The 17564-nt window shown below is 43.4% G+C and overlaps 1 protein-coding gene across 1 annotated transcript in view; it reads left to right on the top strand.

The window, feature by feature from the left end:
* Positions 1–5656: 5656 nt before the first annotated feature.
* The window catches only part of PITPNA (phosphatidylinositol transfer protein alpha), a 107526-nt gene continuing 95618 nt past the window's right edge, over positions 5657–17564 (top strand). Inside the window, exon 1 of the mRNA XM_089657899.1 lies at positions 5657–5816. Coding sequence (XP_089514025.1) covers positions 5797–5816 — 20 coding nt within the window. The 5' untranslated portion in view covers positions 5657–5796. The remainder of the gene's footprint in view (positions 5817–17564) is intronic.

Raw genomic sequence — 17564 nt, forward strand, 5'->3', positions numbered from 1 at the left:
ATGTAATTGTTTTGGGAAACAGTTGAATCAGTGGATTTAGTAACATTTTTAAACTCAAGGCATGCCATGAAGGATAACTGTCTCATTTGCTCTTGCCCTCAACGGAACTATCAAGCTATCAAATGGCTGGTGTTATAACTGATCACATGTGCAGTAACCATGGCAACTGCACATCAAACAGAGGCTAAGATGACAACTTTCTTGGCTGCGAAGAAGAGGAGGCTTTAAAGTGGTCATAAATCTCAGACATGAAATATGAACAAAGCATATCCTCATACGGTGTATACTTGTCTCTATCCAGAGCACTAAGTGTCATTTCTCGCTGCTGTCCTGTTCCTCTTGCTATCTGCATGAATCACTTACATAGTTACATTGTTAGTCTGGTTGAAAAAAGACAAAAAGTCCATCCAGTTTAACCATTGAAAAGAAAAAAAAAAGTTATAATCCTATACCCACAGTTGATCCAGAGGAAGACAAAAAAAACCTCAGTAAAGCATGATCCAATTTGCTCCTGCAGGGAAAAATATTCCTTCCTGATCCCCCGAGATGTAATCGGATATTCCCTGGATCAACTTTACCTATAAATGTTAGTATCCAGTTATATTCTGTGTATCTAGGAAAGAATTCAAGTCTTTTTTAATGCAATCCACTGAGCTGGCCAGAACCAACTCTTGAGGGAGTCTATTACATATTTTCACATTCTCACTTCTGACAGGTTTTCCTGACATCAAAAGGTAAAAAGGTGACATGGGAGGGAGCTCCAGTACACAGCCTGTGATTGACAGCCTCAGCTCTCCTGTGTACTATGTGAAGAGGGGAGTGACCATTCCCACCAATCAACTCTCATCCTCCTCACTAAAGTTGAAGTTCACTCTCTCAGTAAACAGTGACCATTTTTAATCCTTATGGTGCTAGCATTAGTGAGTAGATAGGAAAGTCTATCTTTATATATTTACTTGTTTTAAACGTTCTTTAACATTTCTTCAGTTACTTCCTGGTTTCCAGGCCTCAGCAAATGATGCCATAAGTCTCGGGAGTCTTCAGGAGGGGTTTTCTCAGCTAAGCACACACTCCTGCTTGCGTGCCTGAAGGACAGATGGATTCCAGAAAGTAAATGCTACATGAATCATCTCCCCTTACTCAGGATGTCCACAGCCAGAAACACTAGGGAGTGTTTTTCAAAGTAATTTCTCAACAACAACAAAAACAAAAAGCATAGAGACATGGACGGATGAGTGAGCTTGCTCTGCATTATTTAAACACTTAGTTTCGGGTTTAACTACTTTCAGCCCAGAGGTCATACATATATGACCTCAGCAGAAAGCTGATGGCTGAGGCCATAATCTTGGTATCATTTTTGTTAGGAGGTGATCAGCTTTCCAATGAACGTGATCAAGCAGCTTTTCAGCCCCCCGATCACTTTTCCAGCACTTGGAAGCCATCCTTCCCAGCTGTTTCCAGGCTTTCCTGTTTTACCAGGAAGCCTGGGACCATGGAAAGTGGTTGGGTTGGCTGTGCACAAAGGAGATGGAGGAATATCCATTCCCCCTTCTATTCTGTGACTAATGAACACAGCAGTGACAAAGATTTTGTCACTTCCAGGTTCAGAGCTGTGTTTCCCTAGCCTGTACAGCCAGGGAAGCATCTGATCAAACTGATCTGTGTTTCATCAAATGCTTTTAAGGGGAGAGGAGGGATCAGGGGTCTAATAGACCCCTGATCCTCCCATAAAGGGTACTTGTCATTGTCCAAAGCTATCACAAGGGGTGAACAATAAACTTAAATAAAAAATAATAATAATAAAGTGTGAAAACATGTAAATAAAATAAATAAAAAGTATTTATGTAGCACCCTCCTAGATAGGTGATAGGATTAGGTAGATTTGGTTTGGCTCACTGTGTTCAGTGGAGCTGTATTTTTCTGGTTAGGAAAATTTAGTTTGTCTCACTGTAACCAGTATGGCTGTAATATCTGGGTTAGGCAAATTTAGTTCTAGCTCACTGTGATCAGTGCACCTGCATGTAATTTGTAAGGGGCAGGCAGGTGACACTCTATGTTCCCCTCCTCGTTGGGCATGTGGGTCACATGAGAGGTCTACCCCGGGGTGGGTTCTTCTGGGCTATGCTAGGCATGTTGAACAGGGTCACTCACCTTACACATGGGGTAACTTTATTTGTGTTTTACACAGTAAACACTTGAATAATAAACTGTTTTCTAGTTAACTCTTTTGTCCTTGTGTCAATGTATACCTTCACTGTCACATCTGCATTTAGAAGGCTAAGCCTATGCCCACTCCACCTGTTCAGTGTATCTCTGCTATCTCACACCTAGTAATGCAATAGAGTCCCGCTGACTCCATGCTCCATGCACTTTCTCTATTGTACCTGTGCACAGGGTGGGAACCTTTGCCGTGCTGACCTGCTCCCGTTGTCATGGGAAATGGACAGCTCTGAGAGATCTGATTACTCTATCATTGCTAGAGGACATTCCACCTATCAAAGGTACACGCTTTACGACAGGCAGCTTGCCGGGGCAGACTGTAGGTCCCACCAATCCCCCTACATGGTGGCTGTGAGAGCAGGCAGGCTTGCTCTCTGAGGTGGATCTGCTCCTCCTTCTCTCTTGTCTGTAAACAGCTGGAGATAACATGGTTGGCTTGTCTGTGTCCTCTTTCCCATGCAACAGACTGTGTGGCTGGGCAGAGCCTTCCCCCCTTTTATTAACACTTGGAGAGACGCAGAGCTCTGCAAAAAGTGTGGGAAACAGGTTAACTCTTACACTCCCAGCTGGGGCACCATCTGTCTCACTAGACAGCATTTCAACCTGCTTACAAATTGCTTAGGTGTGTTTTGTGCCTCACAGGCTGCAGGTTTTATAGCTTAATCCCTGTATTTTCAGAACTCTCTGGCTAGTAATGGAACATAGGTGTGGAATAATGTAAATGGGCAGAATGAATATTTATATACTGTCCCAGCCAAATTTGAGCCCCGTACCGGTGGCTGCTGGGAAATGGGTATAAATAGTTTGAGACCTGGAATAATCTTGGCTTATCCTGGAGAGGGGAAATCCAGCCCAGGGGGCATACCGCCCTCCTGGGCAGCCAGCATATGATTCTGCTTTCTGCTTCTCATCAAGGTACCAGCCTTGCCGGTCTGGTGACCCATTCTGCAGTTACTTTGCCGAAGCTGACCAAGAGGATTTTTCTCCTTGGGGATCTAGTCTGGTACCACTGTAAAAGGAATCCGGAAGATATTGGAAGGAGGCGGCCATTTATCCAAGGACATTAGTGAGTACAGACCTGTGTGAGAGATCCCTGAGTGTGCTGCTGCTATACTTCTTGAAATAGAGTCTGCCTATTTTAGCTCTACCTGAAGGGAATGCACCGTTACAGTGTTCCTGAAAAGCTCAGTCCAATATTTGCTACAAGCAAGGACTCGTGCTCACATTGATAGGAGTTACTGGAGTATCAGTTAAAAAGAGTTACCCTCTACCTATCCAAGTTCAAGATTTCATAAAGCATCATATAGCCTACCTCTAGACTAGTTAATGAGCCTGAAGAGTACCTGGAACTCTGTGTTTGGCTTCAGCGCAACTACTGGGGAAAGAACTGTGGGCGAATACCTTGCAGGGGGTGTGCGCTACATATAAAAGCACCCCCCCTTTCCCCCGTACTTACATGCAGATGCAAACGTGCACCTAGGTCCTGCATGCATATGTAAACGGTGCCTGCACCCTACATGAGATATCGCCATGACTGAGGGAGTGAGGCAATAATTCTAGCACCAGAGCTCACGTTTTAACTGTTACTAAACCCAGGACACTGCATTCACTATATCTGGTCTCCCACAGTACACAGAACATGGAAATGCAATTATTTTAGTAAATATAAACTGCAAAATATATTTTCTCATTATCAGTATATAACAGTCTTATGATTTCTATCAGTGTCCGACCGAGCACTGGTTAAAGCTTGCACCCTCCTAAGAAGAAAAACAACTCTATAGCAATACACACCAAACTGAGCATGTGCAGCTTGCCCCCAAGGATCTGTGCTACCAGCATATGGATTGGGGATAGTGGAAGAAGACAAGCTCAAACATCCTTTTCACACAATGCAGAGGATTAACTCCTTAGGTTCCACTGTATGACAAGCATGCTTTACTATGTATACAGATTAAAGCAGAGCACCACCCAAAAGGGGAAGTTCTGCTTTAAAGACTGGTCCTGTGCTCCCCATTAAGGATTGGCACCTTTGGGGGGTGGAAGGGGGAGCGGGTACCCGAATTTCACAGGTACCTGCTCCCACTTCCGCTCTGATCACCTAGGTGATCGGAAGCGGAAGGTGTCCTCCCTCCCTCCCTGTAGTCTTTTGGGACACTTGACAGGTCCAAGAATACTACAGGACCACTCATGAAGCGCAGCGCTACTTGCGCATGCGCAGTGGGTACCCAGCTGTGAAGCTGCAAGCTGTCACAGCTGGGTGCCCACACTGAAGATGGTGGCACCCTGTGAAGTCGCAAGCTGTCACAGCCGGGTGCCCACACTGAAGATGGCGGTGCCCTGTGAAGCCGCAAGCTGTCACAGCCAGGTGCCCACACTGAAGATGGCAGCGCCCTGTGAAGCTGCAAGCTGTCACAGCCGGGTGCCCACTCTGAAGATGGTGGCGCCCAAGAAGAGAAGATGACCGATAAAACGGGCTGCAGGGGACACACCGCGGGACCGAGGGACAGGTAAGTGTGTGTTTTTTAAAAGTCAGCAGCTACAGTTTTTGTAGCTGCTGACTTTTATTTTTTGACAGCGAGAGTGGAACTCCACTTTAATTTTACTGTTGTAGGTTTAGTAACACTTTAACTCTAAACTGATAACCTGTAAAGTTTTTTTTAAAGTGTCATCTGTGGACAATTATCACAGATGTGCGCAATTTTACATCTTGACATGTTTAGTATCTATTTACTTGATGCAACATCATCTTTTATACTTTACAAAAAAAAAATGGATATTATATTGCGTTTGTGTGCCCTAAAATTCCTTTAAGTGTATTTTTTCCTGAAAATATGAATTTGATAAAATACTGCACAAATATCACGTGACATAAAAAAATTACAACATCCACCGTTTTATCCTCTAGGGCCTCAGACTCCAGAAAATATATGTTTGGGGTCCTAAGTAAGTAAGCAGATGTTGTCATGTATGTGAATGTACAATATATATGTAAAGTGCTGTGCTATATAAGTACATGTAATACATAAATAAAATAAATCATAAATGTATGTGAGAAAGGTCAACATTGCCCTGGACAGCATGTGGTTAAAGGCAGTGATAGACTGGCACATAGTTCCAACTATGAGTTGCACACCTTCCCTAGTATAGTACCATTCTGCTACAGGTGCATTATAAATCCTGTCCATGATTTCATTCACAGAGGTCTATTGCAATCCCCATTTTTCCGGAGACTCCGCGCCGCTGAATCCGATGGCCCACCACAGTAAAATGACTCCCCATAGCGGAGACAGCCCGTGCTGGCCGTCCGTCCTCTAGTGTCAGCAGCCAGCACCGTTCCTCCACACTCCGTACAAGCAGCGCACTGTGGATGGGGTACCGCGTCCAGATGTTTTACCATGGAGGCGGGGCTTCATGGATCACACGCCCTGATCTCATCGCGCACCGTCCGTGACGTCCCTCGTTGCTGCAGCAACGCTCCGCCCCCAGCGCGGTGCGGAGTAGGAAGTGGCCGGTAACCTTCACTCGGGGCCAGGAGTAACGGAGGAGAAGATCGGGAGGTGCAGGGAGGAGGCCATGGTGCTGATCAAAGAGTTGTAAGCAGCGGGATGGCGGAGCGGGAGGCGGCAGGTGTACGATGTGAGGGGGGAGGAGGGAATGAATGAGGATGGCAGAGGCGGCTGCTGCTATGGCTGTGGGGTCAGGTGTTGTGTGCGGAAGGCTGAGGATGGACAGGGTGTGATGACATTCCCAGCTAGGCAGGAGAGCCCCCTGCAGGATGACACCTGACCTGCCCCCCATTCTGAGCAGCTCACACTCTCCATTCATTCGTGGTTCGTTCCATTCTAATGGTCTTTGGAAATTGTTTATTTTCTGTTCTGGATGGAGCAGAAGTGGAAGTGTCAGGCTGCCTTCACACCCATCCGGATTTCTTCTGCTTTTGCATTAAAGCGGAAGAAACGCGAGTCCCCATGTATTCCTATGGAACAATGATCCGTTGCAGCCTTTAAAATCCTGCATTCTTGGTGCGGAAAAAAAAAACGCAGCTTCCCATTGTTACGTTTTTGGTGCAGTTTATTTTAGTCACATGTCCTGTAAAAAACACACTGCAAATGCGATAAAAATGCATATATTGCGTATCAGTGTGAAAGTAGCCATAGAGACCCGGCCAGGTTTTTAATGGCCGCTTTCACACCTGTGCGTCATGCTAATGCGCTTTTCTTTGCACGTTTTTCATGCAGCAACATAGGACAGTGCATGCACTTTAATGGGCTTCCCTATGCAGCAAAGTAGCTCATGGAATGTTTTTAATGCATGTAAAATCATTAGTAACACCTCATCTGGAATATGCAGTTCAGTTTTTCTCAAAAAGAACATTGGGGAACTGGAGAAAGTACAGAGAAGGGCAACCAAACTGATAAGAGGCATGGAGGAGCTCATCTATGAGGAAAGATTAGAGGAACTGAATTTATTCTCTCTTGAGAAGAGGAGATTAAGGGGGGATATGATCCCCATGTATAATACATAAGGGGGGATATGATCAACATGTATAAATACATCAGTGGTTCATATAGTGAACTCGGTGTAGAGTTATTCACCCTGAGGTCATCACAGAGGACAAGGGGGCACTCTTTACTTCTGGAGGAAAATAAATGTAATCTCCAAACACGGAAAGGTTTCTTCACAGTGAGAGCTGGGAGAATGTGGAATAGACTCCCTCAAGATTTGGTTCTGGACAGCTCAGTGGATTACTTCAAAAAAGGCCTGGATTCTTTCTTAGATACACAGAATATAACTGGATACTAACATTTATAGGTAAAGTTGATCCAGGGAATATCCGATTGCCTCTCAGGGGATCAGGAAGGAATTTTTTTCCCAGCAGGAGCAAATTGGATCATGCTTTGCTGTTTTTTTTGCCTTCCTCTGGATCAACTGTGGGTATAGGATTTTAACTTTTTTCTATGATTGAACTGGATGGACTTTTGTCTTTTTTTGGCCAGGCTAACTATGTATACTATGTGTTTTCTAGTGCCTTTTGAGGTGCCTTAACAACGGAACTGTAAGCACGATGCATATTTTTTTGCACAGTCCAGAAACGCACATTTCTGCATGCATTACAGGGGCAAATGGGGCCTTATTGCTGCCTGGGTCCTCACCGCTCTATCCTGTCAGTCCTAGTGACAACAGTCATCTGAAATGGCTGGAACAGGAAACCTCCCAAGGACACCTGTTCTGGTGACAATTGCCTAGGTGACGCTAAAACACACGCAGGCTGGGCTTTGTTGTCTAGGGACAGTGTGAGGCTACAACTTGGTGTAGTTTACTTTTTATTTTGACAGAAAATGTCATGTTTGTACACTGCAGAAATGTGTATCGAGTTTTCATGCCATTGATTGTTAATGGCACTGCAAACATGTTTTGCCGGCAAAATGCATAGAAATAAGCACACAGACTGGAAAGCTCCATGAGCTACATTGCCGTGCCATTGAAATCACAGAGGCTCCCTATGCATGTCACACAGAAAAAAGGAAACCTGTTCTGGTGACAGCTGCCTAGATTATTATTATTATTACTACGAGTTTATATAGCGCCAAAGGGTTTGCTCAGCGCTGTACAATAGGGTGGACAATACATGGCACAGTACAACAACAACAAACAACGTACGAGGGGTAAGAGGGCCCTACTCTTACGAGCTTACAATCTAGGAGGGAGGGATGACACTAATGACACTAAAACACACACAGGCTGGTCTTTGATGCGTAGATGAAGTGTGTTGTTACGATACAGGACGCAGTTTACCTTTTTTTCTTTTCTTTTTAAATTTTATTGATTTGACACAAAATGACACGTCATTCAAGTTTGTACACTTCAGCGCTGCTTAAGGCTCCGTTCACCTCTGCACATTCCAGGAGCGCACACAAAAATGCGCATCGTGCTTGCAGTGCCATTAATTGTTAAGGGCAAAAACGTGCAACAAACAGAAAATATGGAAAGTAAAAAGCATACAAACCTGTGCCTTCTGAGCTACTTTGTTGCGTGTGCAGCAGCCAATGGAAACCAGTGGGCTGCTCTATGTGTGTTACATGAAAAACAGGTGCAAAAAAAAAATGCACATTTGACATACACTAGGTGTGAATGGGGCCTAAAAATGTAGATGTGTGCATTTTTCTTTACAATTTATATTTATACATTTCCAGCACAATTACAGTATAACATAGGGCGCACAATATTGAACAGAGGAGCTGGCGTTCAAATAGCAGGAACAAGCTGAACAAAGGTATCAGGATGCTTTACAAGTACACTCATTAGATCTTTGATAGCATCTACATAACAATCTCTTCATGCCTTTGCCCTCAGTTCAAAAAGCTTTGTAAAAATTGGAAGTTGGGGGACAAAAGTGGAATGGAATGGGGAGAGGTAAGGGGATTCCTGGGGTTCTGGAAGTAAAATGATAGCGGCTCAAGACCCAGTGGGGTAACAATAGATGGTACAGTGGAACAATAAAAAGTTGCCCGCCCAGGATTGCCATATTTTAGTATTTTTGGGGACGCTGTCCTGTAGCGTAGCTTCAATTTTGGCGACACAGGTAATCGAGTTCATAATTTCAGTGAGACTAGATTCGTTGTTTTCCATATGTCTGGATTTTTATGCGATACAGAACACCTCAGTTCAGGGTTGTGGTGTAAACAGGGAGCATTCAATCAAATTTTTTTTATGTGTCCTTGCAATGTCTCTGCGTTGGTCTATGCAGATCAATAGAGATAGTGTGAATGAGCCACACATGCTTTGATTTTATTATCCAATTGAAAATGAATGAATTCGCAAACAATGGCATGGCCATAGATTCCCTTCCGATCGATTTAGACTTTTTCTAGATTGACTTAGTTTGATCCGATTCAATTGGCCAGGGCAGAAAAATAAAGATCATTTTGCATTGGCGTCACCAAGACACTTAGTTCATGAATAGGATCAGATTATGAGAGGACATGGTGTAAACAGAGATGCGATTGATAACTTGCCATTGTATCTTTAAACATCAACAGGAATCCACTTCCCTGTGTGTCATATTGATTGAATGGGTTGTTGATTATACGTTAGTATTAGGAAAAAAAGATGATTTACCAATATATGTATGGCTGCCAAAGGAGAGGATTTCCCTTATATTAAAGAGGTTTCCTCTTCCTTCCTGTTTTGTGTCCATTGAAAGGAAGTGAGGAAAATCCCTCCAATGGGATACAGATGGTATTACTTTAAAATGGGAGAAATAAGACTCCACCAGTAGTGTAACATGGTTTGCTTTGTTATCGGTGCTTAAGTGTACATCGTTCATCAAACAGCATGCCCTCTATATTGGTGGTTACTAAGCAGAATTCTGGAGAGTCGGAAGCGTGCCCCCTTGCGTTGGTGGAGAGTCGGAAGCGTGCCCCCTTGCGTTGGTGGAGAGTCGGAAGCGTGCCCCCTTGCGTTGGTGGAGAGTCGGAAGCGTGCCCCCTTGCCTTGGTGGAGAGTCGGAAGCGTGCCCCCTTGCCTTGGTGGAGAGTCGGAAGCGTGCCCCCCCTCACTAAAGTTGTTTGTGTTGGTCCCGGAATTATAGAGGCACCATCAGATGGGGTCAATCAGTCACAACTCAGAAGAAGGAACCCCTACAAACCAAGGAACCCTATGGTTCCATGGAACCCTGATGATGATGGCTGCTTTAAATGTTGCAAATTATTGTTTGTTTGAGTAGCATCTTAAATATGGTATACTGGAAGTGAGTGTGTTGCTTTGCAATGCTTCTTGAATTGAGGGGAAGGGTGATAGTAGATGATGTTCATGAACTTTCTTTACCCTTGGTGGAAGAACAATTTTGAAAACAGTAAGGAGTGACCGTTTAAATCTCTCTCTCTCTCTTGCTCTATACTATATACTTTTTTTTTCTCTCTCTCTTTCTAATTGCTTACTCTCAATGCCATGTGTTTGTGAGAATCATGGAAAACCTTAGCATTTTGCAATTTGTGATTGTGTGGGCTTCTAAAAATTGGCAAGGTCCCACTTTCTTAAAACTAATGTAAACCTGGACAATCTGAGAAAATGCCTTTGATGTTTCATATGGAGACGTTGCTTCATTAAGCATCATAACATGGCAAAGACACTCAGTTTGGGTTACTCTCCGGCACACCTCTCTAAGGAGTGCATGACACCTTTTGGAAGAATTTCAGAATTAATTTGTCAGATTTAGGGAGGAAATAACAAATTATGTTGATGTGTATTCATTACAGTAATAGTTTAGACAAAGTCTACTGTTGAAACAACATGAGGCCACATTGATGTCTTGATACTGTTGGAAAGCAGAGACTGTATGTGTGTTGTCATAGTGAACAGATAGCCTGCTGTAGATGAGGTGGAATCTGGTTGCAGAGGCCCTCATATTATTTCCTCCGGTACTTGCTTTGTGTTCTGGCAAGGGCATTCCTGAGCAGAGTCAATGTGCAGCCTTTCAGGATGATTTGCAGAGTGTTTACATGAATTTAATGCTGACTAGATGTGCAATGGGGTCACAGATCTCTGAAGCTTTGTGCTGCCTGGCCTCTCATGATCTGCCATCCTGTCATATGCTACGTGTGGGCTAAGCAGAAGTTAGACCGATTTTTTTATTCATTTTAACAATTCTTACTAGAATCTGTAAATTCACATAGGATGTGTGAATAGATAGGAAATAATATGCTGGGTTCTGGTAAGGGGGGTTCCATAGCTGCTACTGGAATCCTTACTCTTCTTATTTCTACCTTAAACTAAGCCGGGGTTCTCAGCCAGGGTTCCTCCAGAGGCTGCTAGGGGTTCCTTGAGCAGTTTCTGCCACTCAGTTAAGTTCCCACTGACACCATTGATTTTTTTTAGCTATATTTTAAGGGGATAATTCTTCCCAGTGACCACAAATATAAAGGAGCATTCTTCCCATTGATCATCACACTGTTGTATCATTAGTTATCGATATAGTCATCTTTAGCAGGGGTTCCATGACACTTGAAAGTTATCTTAGGATTTCCACTGTCTCAAAAAGGTTGAGAGAGACTGAACTAAGCTATGAGTATTTGTTTATTTCAGGTACTTATATAGCGCTGTCAATTTAAACAGCTCTTTACATATATATTGTACATTCACATCAGTTCCTAACCCTCAAGGGGCGTACAATCTAAGGTTCCTAACTCACATTCATACATACACATATATGAGTACTAGTATCTATTCTCCCCTACATGTCCCTGTAGTTGGGACATTGGTCGATGTCAGGGGCAGACTGACAACTCATGGGGCCCCCGGGCAATAGGGGATCATGGGGCCCCTGTGTCATTGCCCAAACTCAAAAAAGCCTATGAAAAAGGTACCAGGGGCATCTCATGGGGCCCCCTACTGACCCCGGGCCCTCGGGCAGTGCCCGAGTTTCCAAATGGTCAGTCCGCCCCTGGTTGATGTTATATAATAATGATAGAGGACTGATGACAAGTGGTCCATCAAATCTGTTTTTTTTAATTATTATTATTATTATTATTGTTCATTTAATAATATAATTATTTGCAAATGCTTTGCCAGCATATAGATTTGTGCTATTCTGAGGTTTTGTTTAATTCCCGTTATTTCTGCTTTTGTTATGACACCATGTAACACATGTACCTTCATACTTGGTCCCTACAGTCTGTGTTAGCAGAGCTGCATCACTATGGGGATTAAATGACCGAACACAAGTAGCTGACAGGGTTGCCTGGGCCAACAAGTACATAAACCTTAGGATGGCTTTCTCCTCTGTATATTACACTTGTGTTGTTGCCTCATATGATCTCAGATGTCACCCGCAAACCTGAGTACAGTTACACTTTTAGTTTGCCATTAATCACTACAGAGGCAGCATCCAGTTCTAATGTACCATGTTATCAGTGTCAAACATCTAATCATAACCTTGCAAAAACAGTGCATCTGTACATACTCTAGGTCAGGGGTAGGCAACCTGCGGCTCTCTAGCTGTTGTGGAACTACATTTCCCATGAGGCATTGCAAAGATTACAAAACTGACAGTTACAGCTATGACTTGCAGAGTCATGATGGAACTTGTAGTCCTGCGGCTCTCAGGTTGCCTACCCCTGCTCTAGGTCTTTGTCCGTAATGAAAGCTCTTTCACTTTAGATTCGCTCATAGATTGGTAAAGGGCTAGATGTGGTCTGAAACTTTGTGTTGTGTTAATTGTAACTCCCTCCTCATTGGCCTACCTCATCGCAGGCTATCCCTCTTCAGTCTATCATAAATGCTGCTGCCAGACTCATCCAGCTTACTAACCGTTCTGTATCTGTCACCCCTCTCTGCCAATCCCTCCACTGGCTTCCCATTGCCCAACGGATAAAATTCAAAAAATTAACAATAACATATAAAGCCATTTATAACTCTGCCCCAAATTACATCACCGATCTTGTCTCTAAATATCACCCAAACCGAACTCTCCGCTTCTCGCAGGACCTCCTGCTCTCTAGCTCCCTTGTCTTCTCCTCCCATGCTCATCTACAGGACTTCTCCAGAGCTTATCCCATCCTCTGGAACTCTCTACCCCAATTTATCAGACTATCACCTACTCTGCTCACTTTTAGGCGATCTCTGAAAACCTATCTCTTCAGGGAAGACTATCCTGCCCTCAGCTAATAATGGAATCTTCTACTCTTAAAACCAGTCCATCCCCAACAGTTACTACCTTTTGTACTACTAGCCCCTTCCTCCTAGATTGTAAGCTCCAAGGAGCAGGGCCCTCCTATCCCTCTTGTATTGAATTGCACTGTTGCTGTATTGTCTCCCGTTATATTGTAAAGCGCTGAACAAACTGTTTGCGCTATATAAATCCTGTATAATAATAATAATAAAATGGAAGCTTGGCTGGTTTGTACTGCCACGCTTTTGTAATAAAGTGAAAGAGCTTTGTAATATGGACAAAGTCCTGTGTGTGGACACACTACGTTTTTGCTTGCTTGAGGTTCTTGTAAATTGCAGGAGGTTTTCCCTGGCTCCAGGTACTGAATAGGGTGTGTACTTCGGAAGTACAAACATCTTATCACATTAATTTTCTTGGCGTGCAGCACACTTTAATAGATACGTACACCTTCTGTTAATGCACGTGCTGTTAGTGGATGGCTGTGCCCTTCCCCAGAATACCTGACCAGCCACATATCTGTCTTCACTCCACCTAGATAATTGCTGTGTGGCCTGCTGAGCCCTACATAGCCTTTACTTCATAATCTCCAATTACAGTCCTTCTCTTGTGTATGTGTGCATGCTAAAAGTAAAGGGAAAAGCGGTGAAGGTATTTTTTTTTCTACTATAATCAAAACACCAACAAAATGAAAATAATTCGTAGTCCTTACTGGAAGACATGCCAGTTGATGTTTTTTCCAATCGAACATCTAAGGGTTCATTCGTGTTGGTCGGCTATTCAAGCGCTTTCCCACTGCATGACAAGGCCAAATGCCTTGTCTCCCTATCTGCCTGTTGCGGTGGTGTGCGTTGAAGTAATGCAGGCCATAGACGGGTCGTTTATTGACCGAATTTTCGTCCGCCCGAAAAATCGGCCGATATTCACGCCGTTAGTGGGGCAATAACATTGGCCATTTTTCGCGGATCTTCTCGTTTACTTTTATTGGTCATGCTGGAAAATCCATGAAAAACTGACGTTTTTTGTGGACATTGGTGGCATCGCTGCCAGCAACGACCGATTTTTCGTTTATCGGCCGAAAATTCAGCTGATAAACAGCCCGTCTATGGCCTGCCTAAGGCAATCCACTGCCTCACACAGTGCAGCAGGCAATTGAACTTTATAAGATGTCTGTGTGATATCTCAACAAACTTTGTTAAAAAAAAAAGAAAATGGACAGTGCGATGCATCATAATTGACTTATCAACACTGCACTGATTCAGCCAGGCCACACCACACACTAGCCACTGCATTGTAATGCAGCAACTGGTGTGAACATACCCTAAGGCTAGGGTCTTACTACCCCGCACGCTGTAGGCTGGTTGTGGGTGTGGAAATCGATGTGATACCCGCAGCCTCCCACAGCTGCATCACGTTTCTCACCCCCACGCATCTCATCCCACAGCACGATTGTGACAACCACACAGAAACCGCATGGTCAAAAAGACCATGTGGTTTCCGTGCAGATGCGTTTTGGAAAAGGTGTATGCACCTTTTCACTGCAAGAAACTCGGACATAGCAGCCCGTTCAAATGAGTGGGCTGCCGTGCCCGCACTAGTGAGAACCAGGCCTAAATGTGGATCTTTGTTATCCACATGTAACTGGCTGGGGATACACTGCGCAGATTGATAAAGATGAGAGATGGTGGGTCATTAACCACTTGCCCTCCAGAGGATTTACCCCACCCCCCCTTCCTGACCAGGACATTTTTTGCATTATGGCGCTGCGTTACTTTAACTGACAATTGCTCCGTCATGCAAAGCTGCACCCAAATGAAATTTATGGGTTTTTTTTCCCCACAAATAGAAATTCCTTTCAGTGGTATTTGATCACCTGTGCGGTTTTTATTTTTTGAGCTATAAAAAAAAGATTGACAATTTTGAGAAAAGAAAACAATATTTTTGACTTTTTGCTATTAAATATGTCCAATAAAAAAATGTAAAAAATCTAATTTTGGCATAAATTTAGGGCAAAATGTATTCTGCTACATGTCTTTGCTAAAAAAAAATCCCAGTACATGTAAATTAATTGGTTTACGTGAACATTATAGCGTTTACAAATGGCGGTATATATACTGGATTTTTTTGTTTTTTACTAGTAATGGTGGCGATCAGCGACTTATAGCGGGACTGCAGGACTAATGGCACTGGGCAGGAAGGGGTTAACATCTGGGGCGATAAAAGGGTTAACTGTGTGATGTGTGTTTTACTATGGGGTTGTGTCTCTGCTTTCCACTGTAAGCACACTGCCTTGTTTGGCTCTGCTATGCAGAGCCATACATAGCAGTGTGCTGGAGCTGACAGGGGAGAGAACTGTATTGTTTACATACAGTTCTCTCCCCCCATCGGTTTTACTCAGTGATCACTTACTCGCCGGCACCCGGTGATTGACAGCCGAGGCTGTGAATGCCGGAAATGCAAAATCACGTGTGTGCATATACGTAATTTTGCGCACTCCTGCCGCCTTGTAGCAGTATTTCTGCTATAGGGCGGTGGTAAAGCAGTTAACTTCAGTAAAATGTTTGTCCCAGGCGAAAAATCTTATTTTTTCAGAAAATAATGTTTTCTTTTCTTTGTAGAAAAGGAAACGAATCAGTTATCAATCACAGGGTTTTTAAAACTTGTTGAAAATCCCTATGTTTTGGCTAGTGGTAACGTTTGCAAGGCTCCTGCTATACCACATGACTACCATAGACAATTACTAAAAATGTGAGGAGGCCACAAGAGCTGATGTACATACAGTCAGGTCCATAAATATTGGGACATCGACACAATTCTAACATTCTTGGCTCTATACACCACCTCAATGGATTTGAAATGAAACAAACAAGATGTGCTTTAACGGCAGACTGTCAGCTTTAATTTGAGGGTATATACATCCAAATCAGGTGAACGGTGTAGGAATTACAACAGTTTGCATATGTGCCTCCCACTTGTTAAGGGAGCAACAGTAATGGGACAATTGGCTTCTCAGCTGTTCCATGGCCAGGTGTGTGTTATTCCCTCATTATCCCAATTACAATGAGCAGATAAAAGGTCCAGAGTTCATTTCAAATGTGCTATTTGCATTTGGAATCTGTTGCTGTCAACTCTCAAGATGAGATCCAAAGAGCTGTCACTATCAGTGAAGCAAGCCATCATTAGGCTGAAAAACAAAACAAACCCATCAAAGAGATAGCAAAAACATTAGGCGTGGCCAAAACAACTGTTTGGAACATTCTTAAAAAGAAGGAACGCACCGGTGAGCTCAGCAACACCAAAAGACCTTGAAGACCATGGAAAACAACTGTGGTGGATGACCGAAGAATTCTTTCCCTGGTGAAGAAAACACCCTTCACAACAGTTGGCCAGATCAAGAACACTCTCCAGGAGGTAGGTGTATGTGTGTCAAAGTCAACAATCAAGAGAAGACTTCACCAGAGTGAATACAGAGGGTTCACCACAAGATGTAAACCATTGGTGAGCCTCAAAAACAGGAAGGCCAGATTAGAGTTTGCCAAACGACATGTAAAAAAGCCTTCACAGTTCTGGAACAACATCCTATGGACAGATGAGACCGAGATCAACTTGTACCAGAGTGATGGGAAGAGAAGAGTATGGAGAAGGAAAGGAACTGCTCATGATCCTAAGCATACCACCTCATCAGTGAAGCATGGTGGTGGTAGTGTCATGGCGTGGGCATGTATGGCTGCCAATGGAACTGGTTCTCTTGTATTTATTGATGATGTGACTGCTGACAAAAGCAGCAGGATGAATTCTGAAGTGTTTCGGGAATATTATCTGCTCATATTCAGCCAAATGCTTCACAACTCATTGGACGCCGCTTCACAGTGCAGATGGACAATGACCCAAAGCATACTGCAAAAGCAACCAAAGAGTTTTTGAAGGGAAAGAAGTGGAATGTTCTGCAATGGCCAAGTCAATCACCTGACCTGAATCCGATTGAGCATGCATTTCACTTGCTGAAGACAAAACTGAAGGGAAAATGCCCCCAAGAACTAGCAGGAACTGAAGACAGTTGCAGTAGAGGCCTGGCAGAGCATCACCAGGGATGAAACCCAGCGTCTGGTGATGTCTATGCGTTCCAGACTTCAGGGTATCATTGACTGCAAAGGATTTGCAACCAAGTATTAAAAAGTGAAAGTTTGATGTATGATTATTATTCTGTCCCATTACTTTTGGTCCCTTAACAAGTGGGAGGCACATATGCAAACTGTTGTAATTCCTACACCGTTCACCTGATTTGGATGTAAATACCCTCAAATTAAAGCTGACAGTCTGCACTTAAAGCACATCTTATTCGTTTCATTTCAAATCCATTGTGGTGGTGTATAGAGCCAAAAATGTTAGAATTATGTCGATGTCCCAATATTTATGGACCTGACTGTAGATAACTAGGGAACACCCAAGTTTTCTTAAGGTTCCACTGTGAGTAGCATAGTTAATATGTAAAACATGTGGACCCTGAACTTGTATAAAACTGTTTAAAGTGTATTCTTTTTTTCTACTGGATAGAGAAGAAAATATTTAGAACCTCTGTCAAGTTTTATTGTCTGTGTTCCTACTGGGGAGTCACCCTCTGTGTTGGTCCCGATGGCCATTATCTTCAGAACAGAAAATGATGGGAATTCCAGTG

The sequence above is a fragment of the Staurois parvus genome, unplaced genomic scaffold, assembly GCF_062004578.1.
Source record: "Staurois parvus isolate SC_StPar_1 unplaced genomic scaffold, SC_StPar_1.0 ptg000029l, whole genome shotgun sequence".
NCBI classification, from domain to species: Eukaryota; Metazoa; Chordata; class Amphibia; order Anura; family Ranidae; genus Staurois; species Staurois parvus.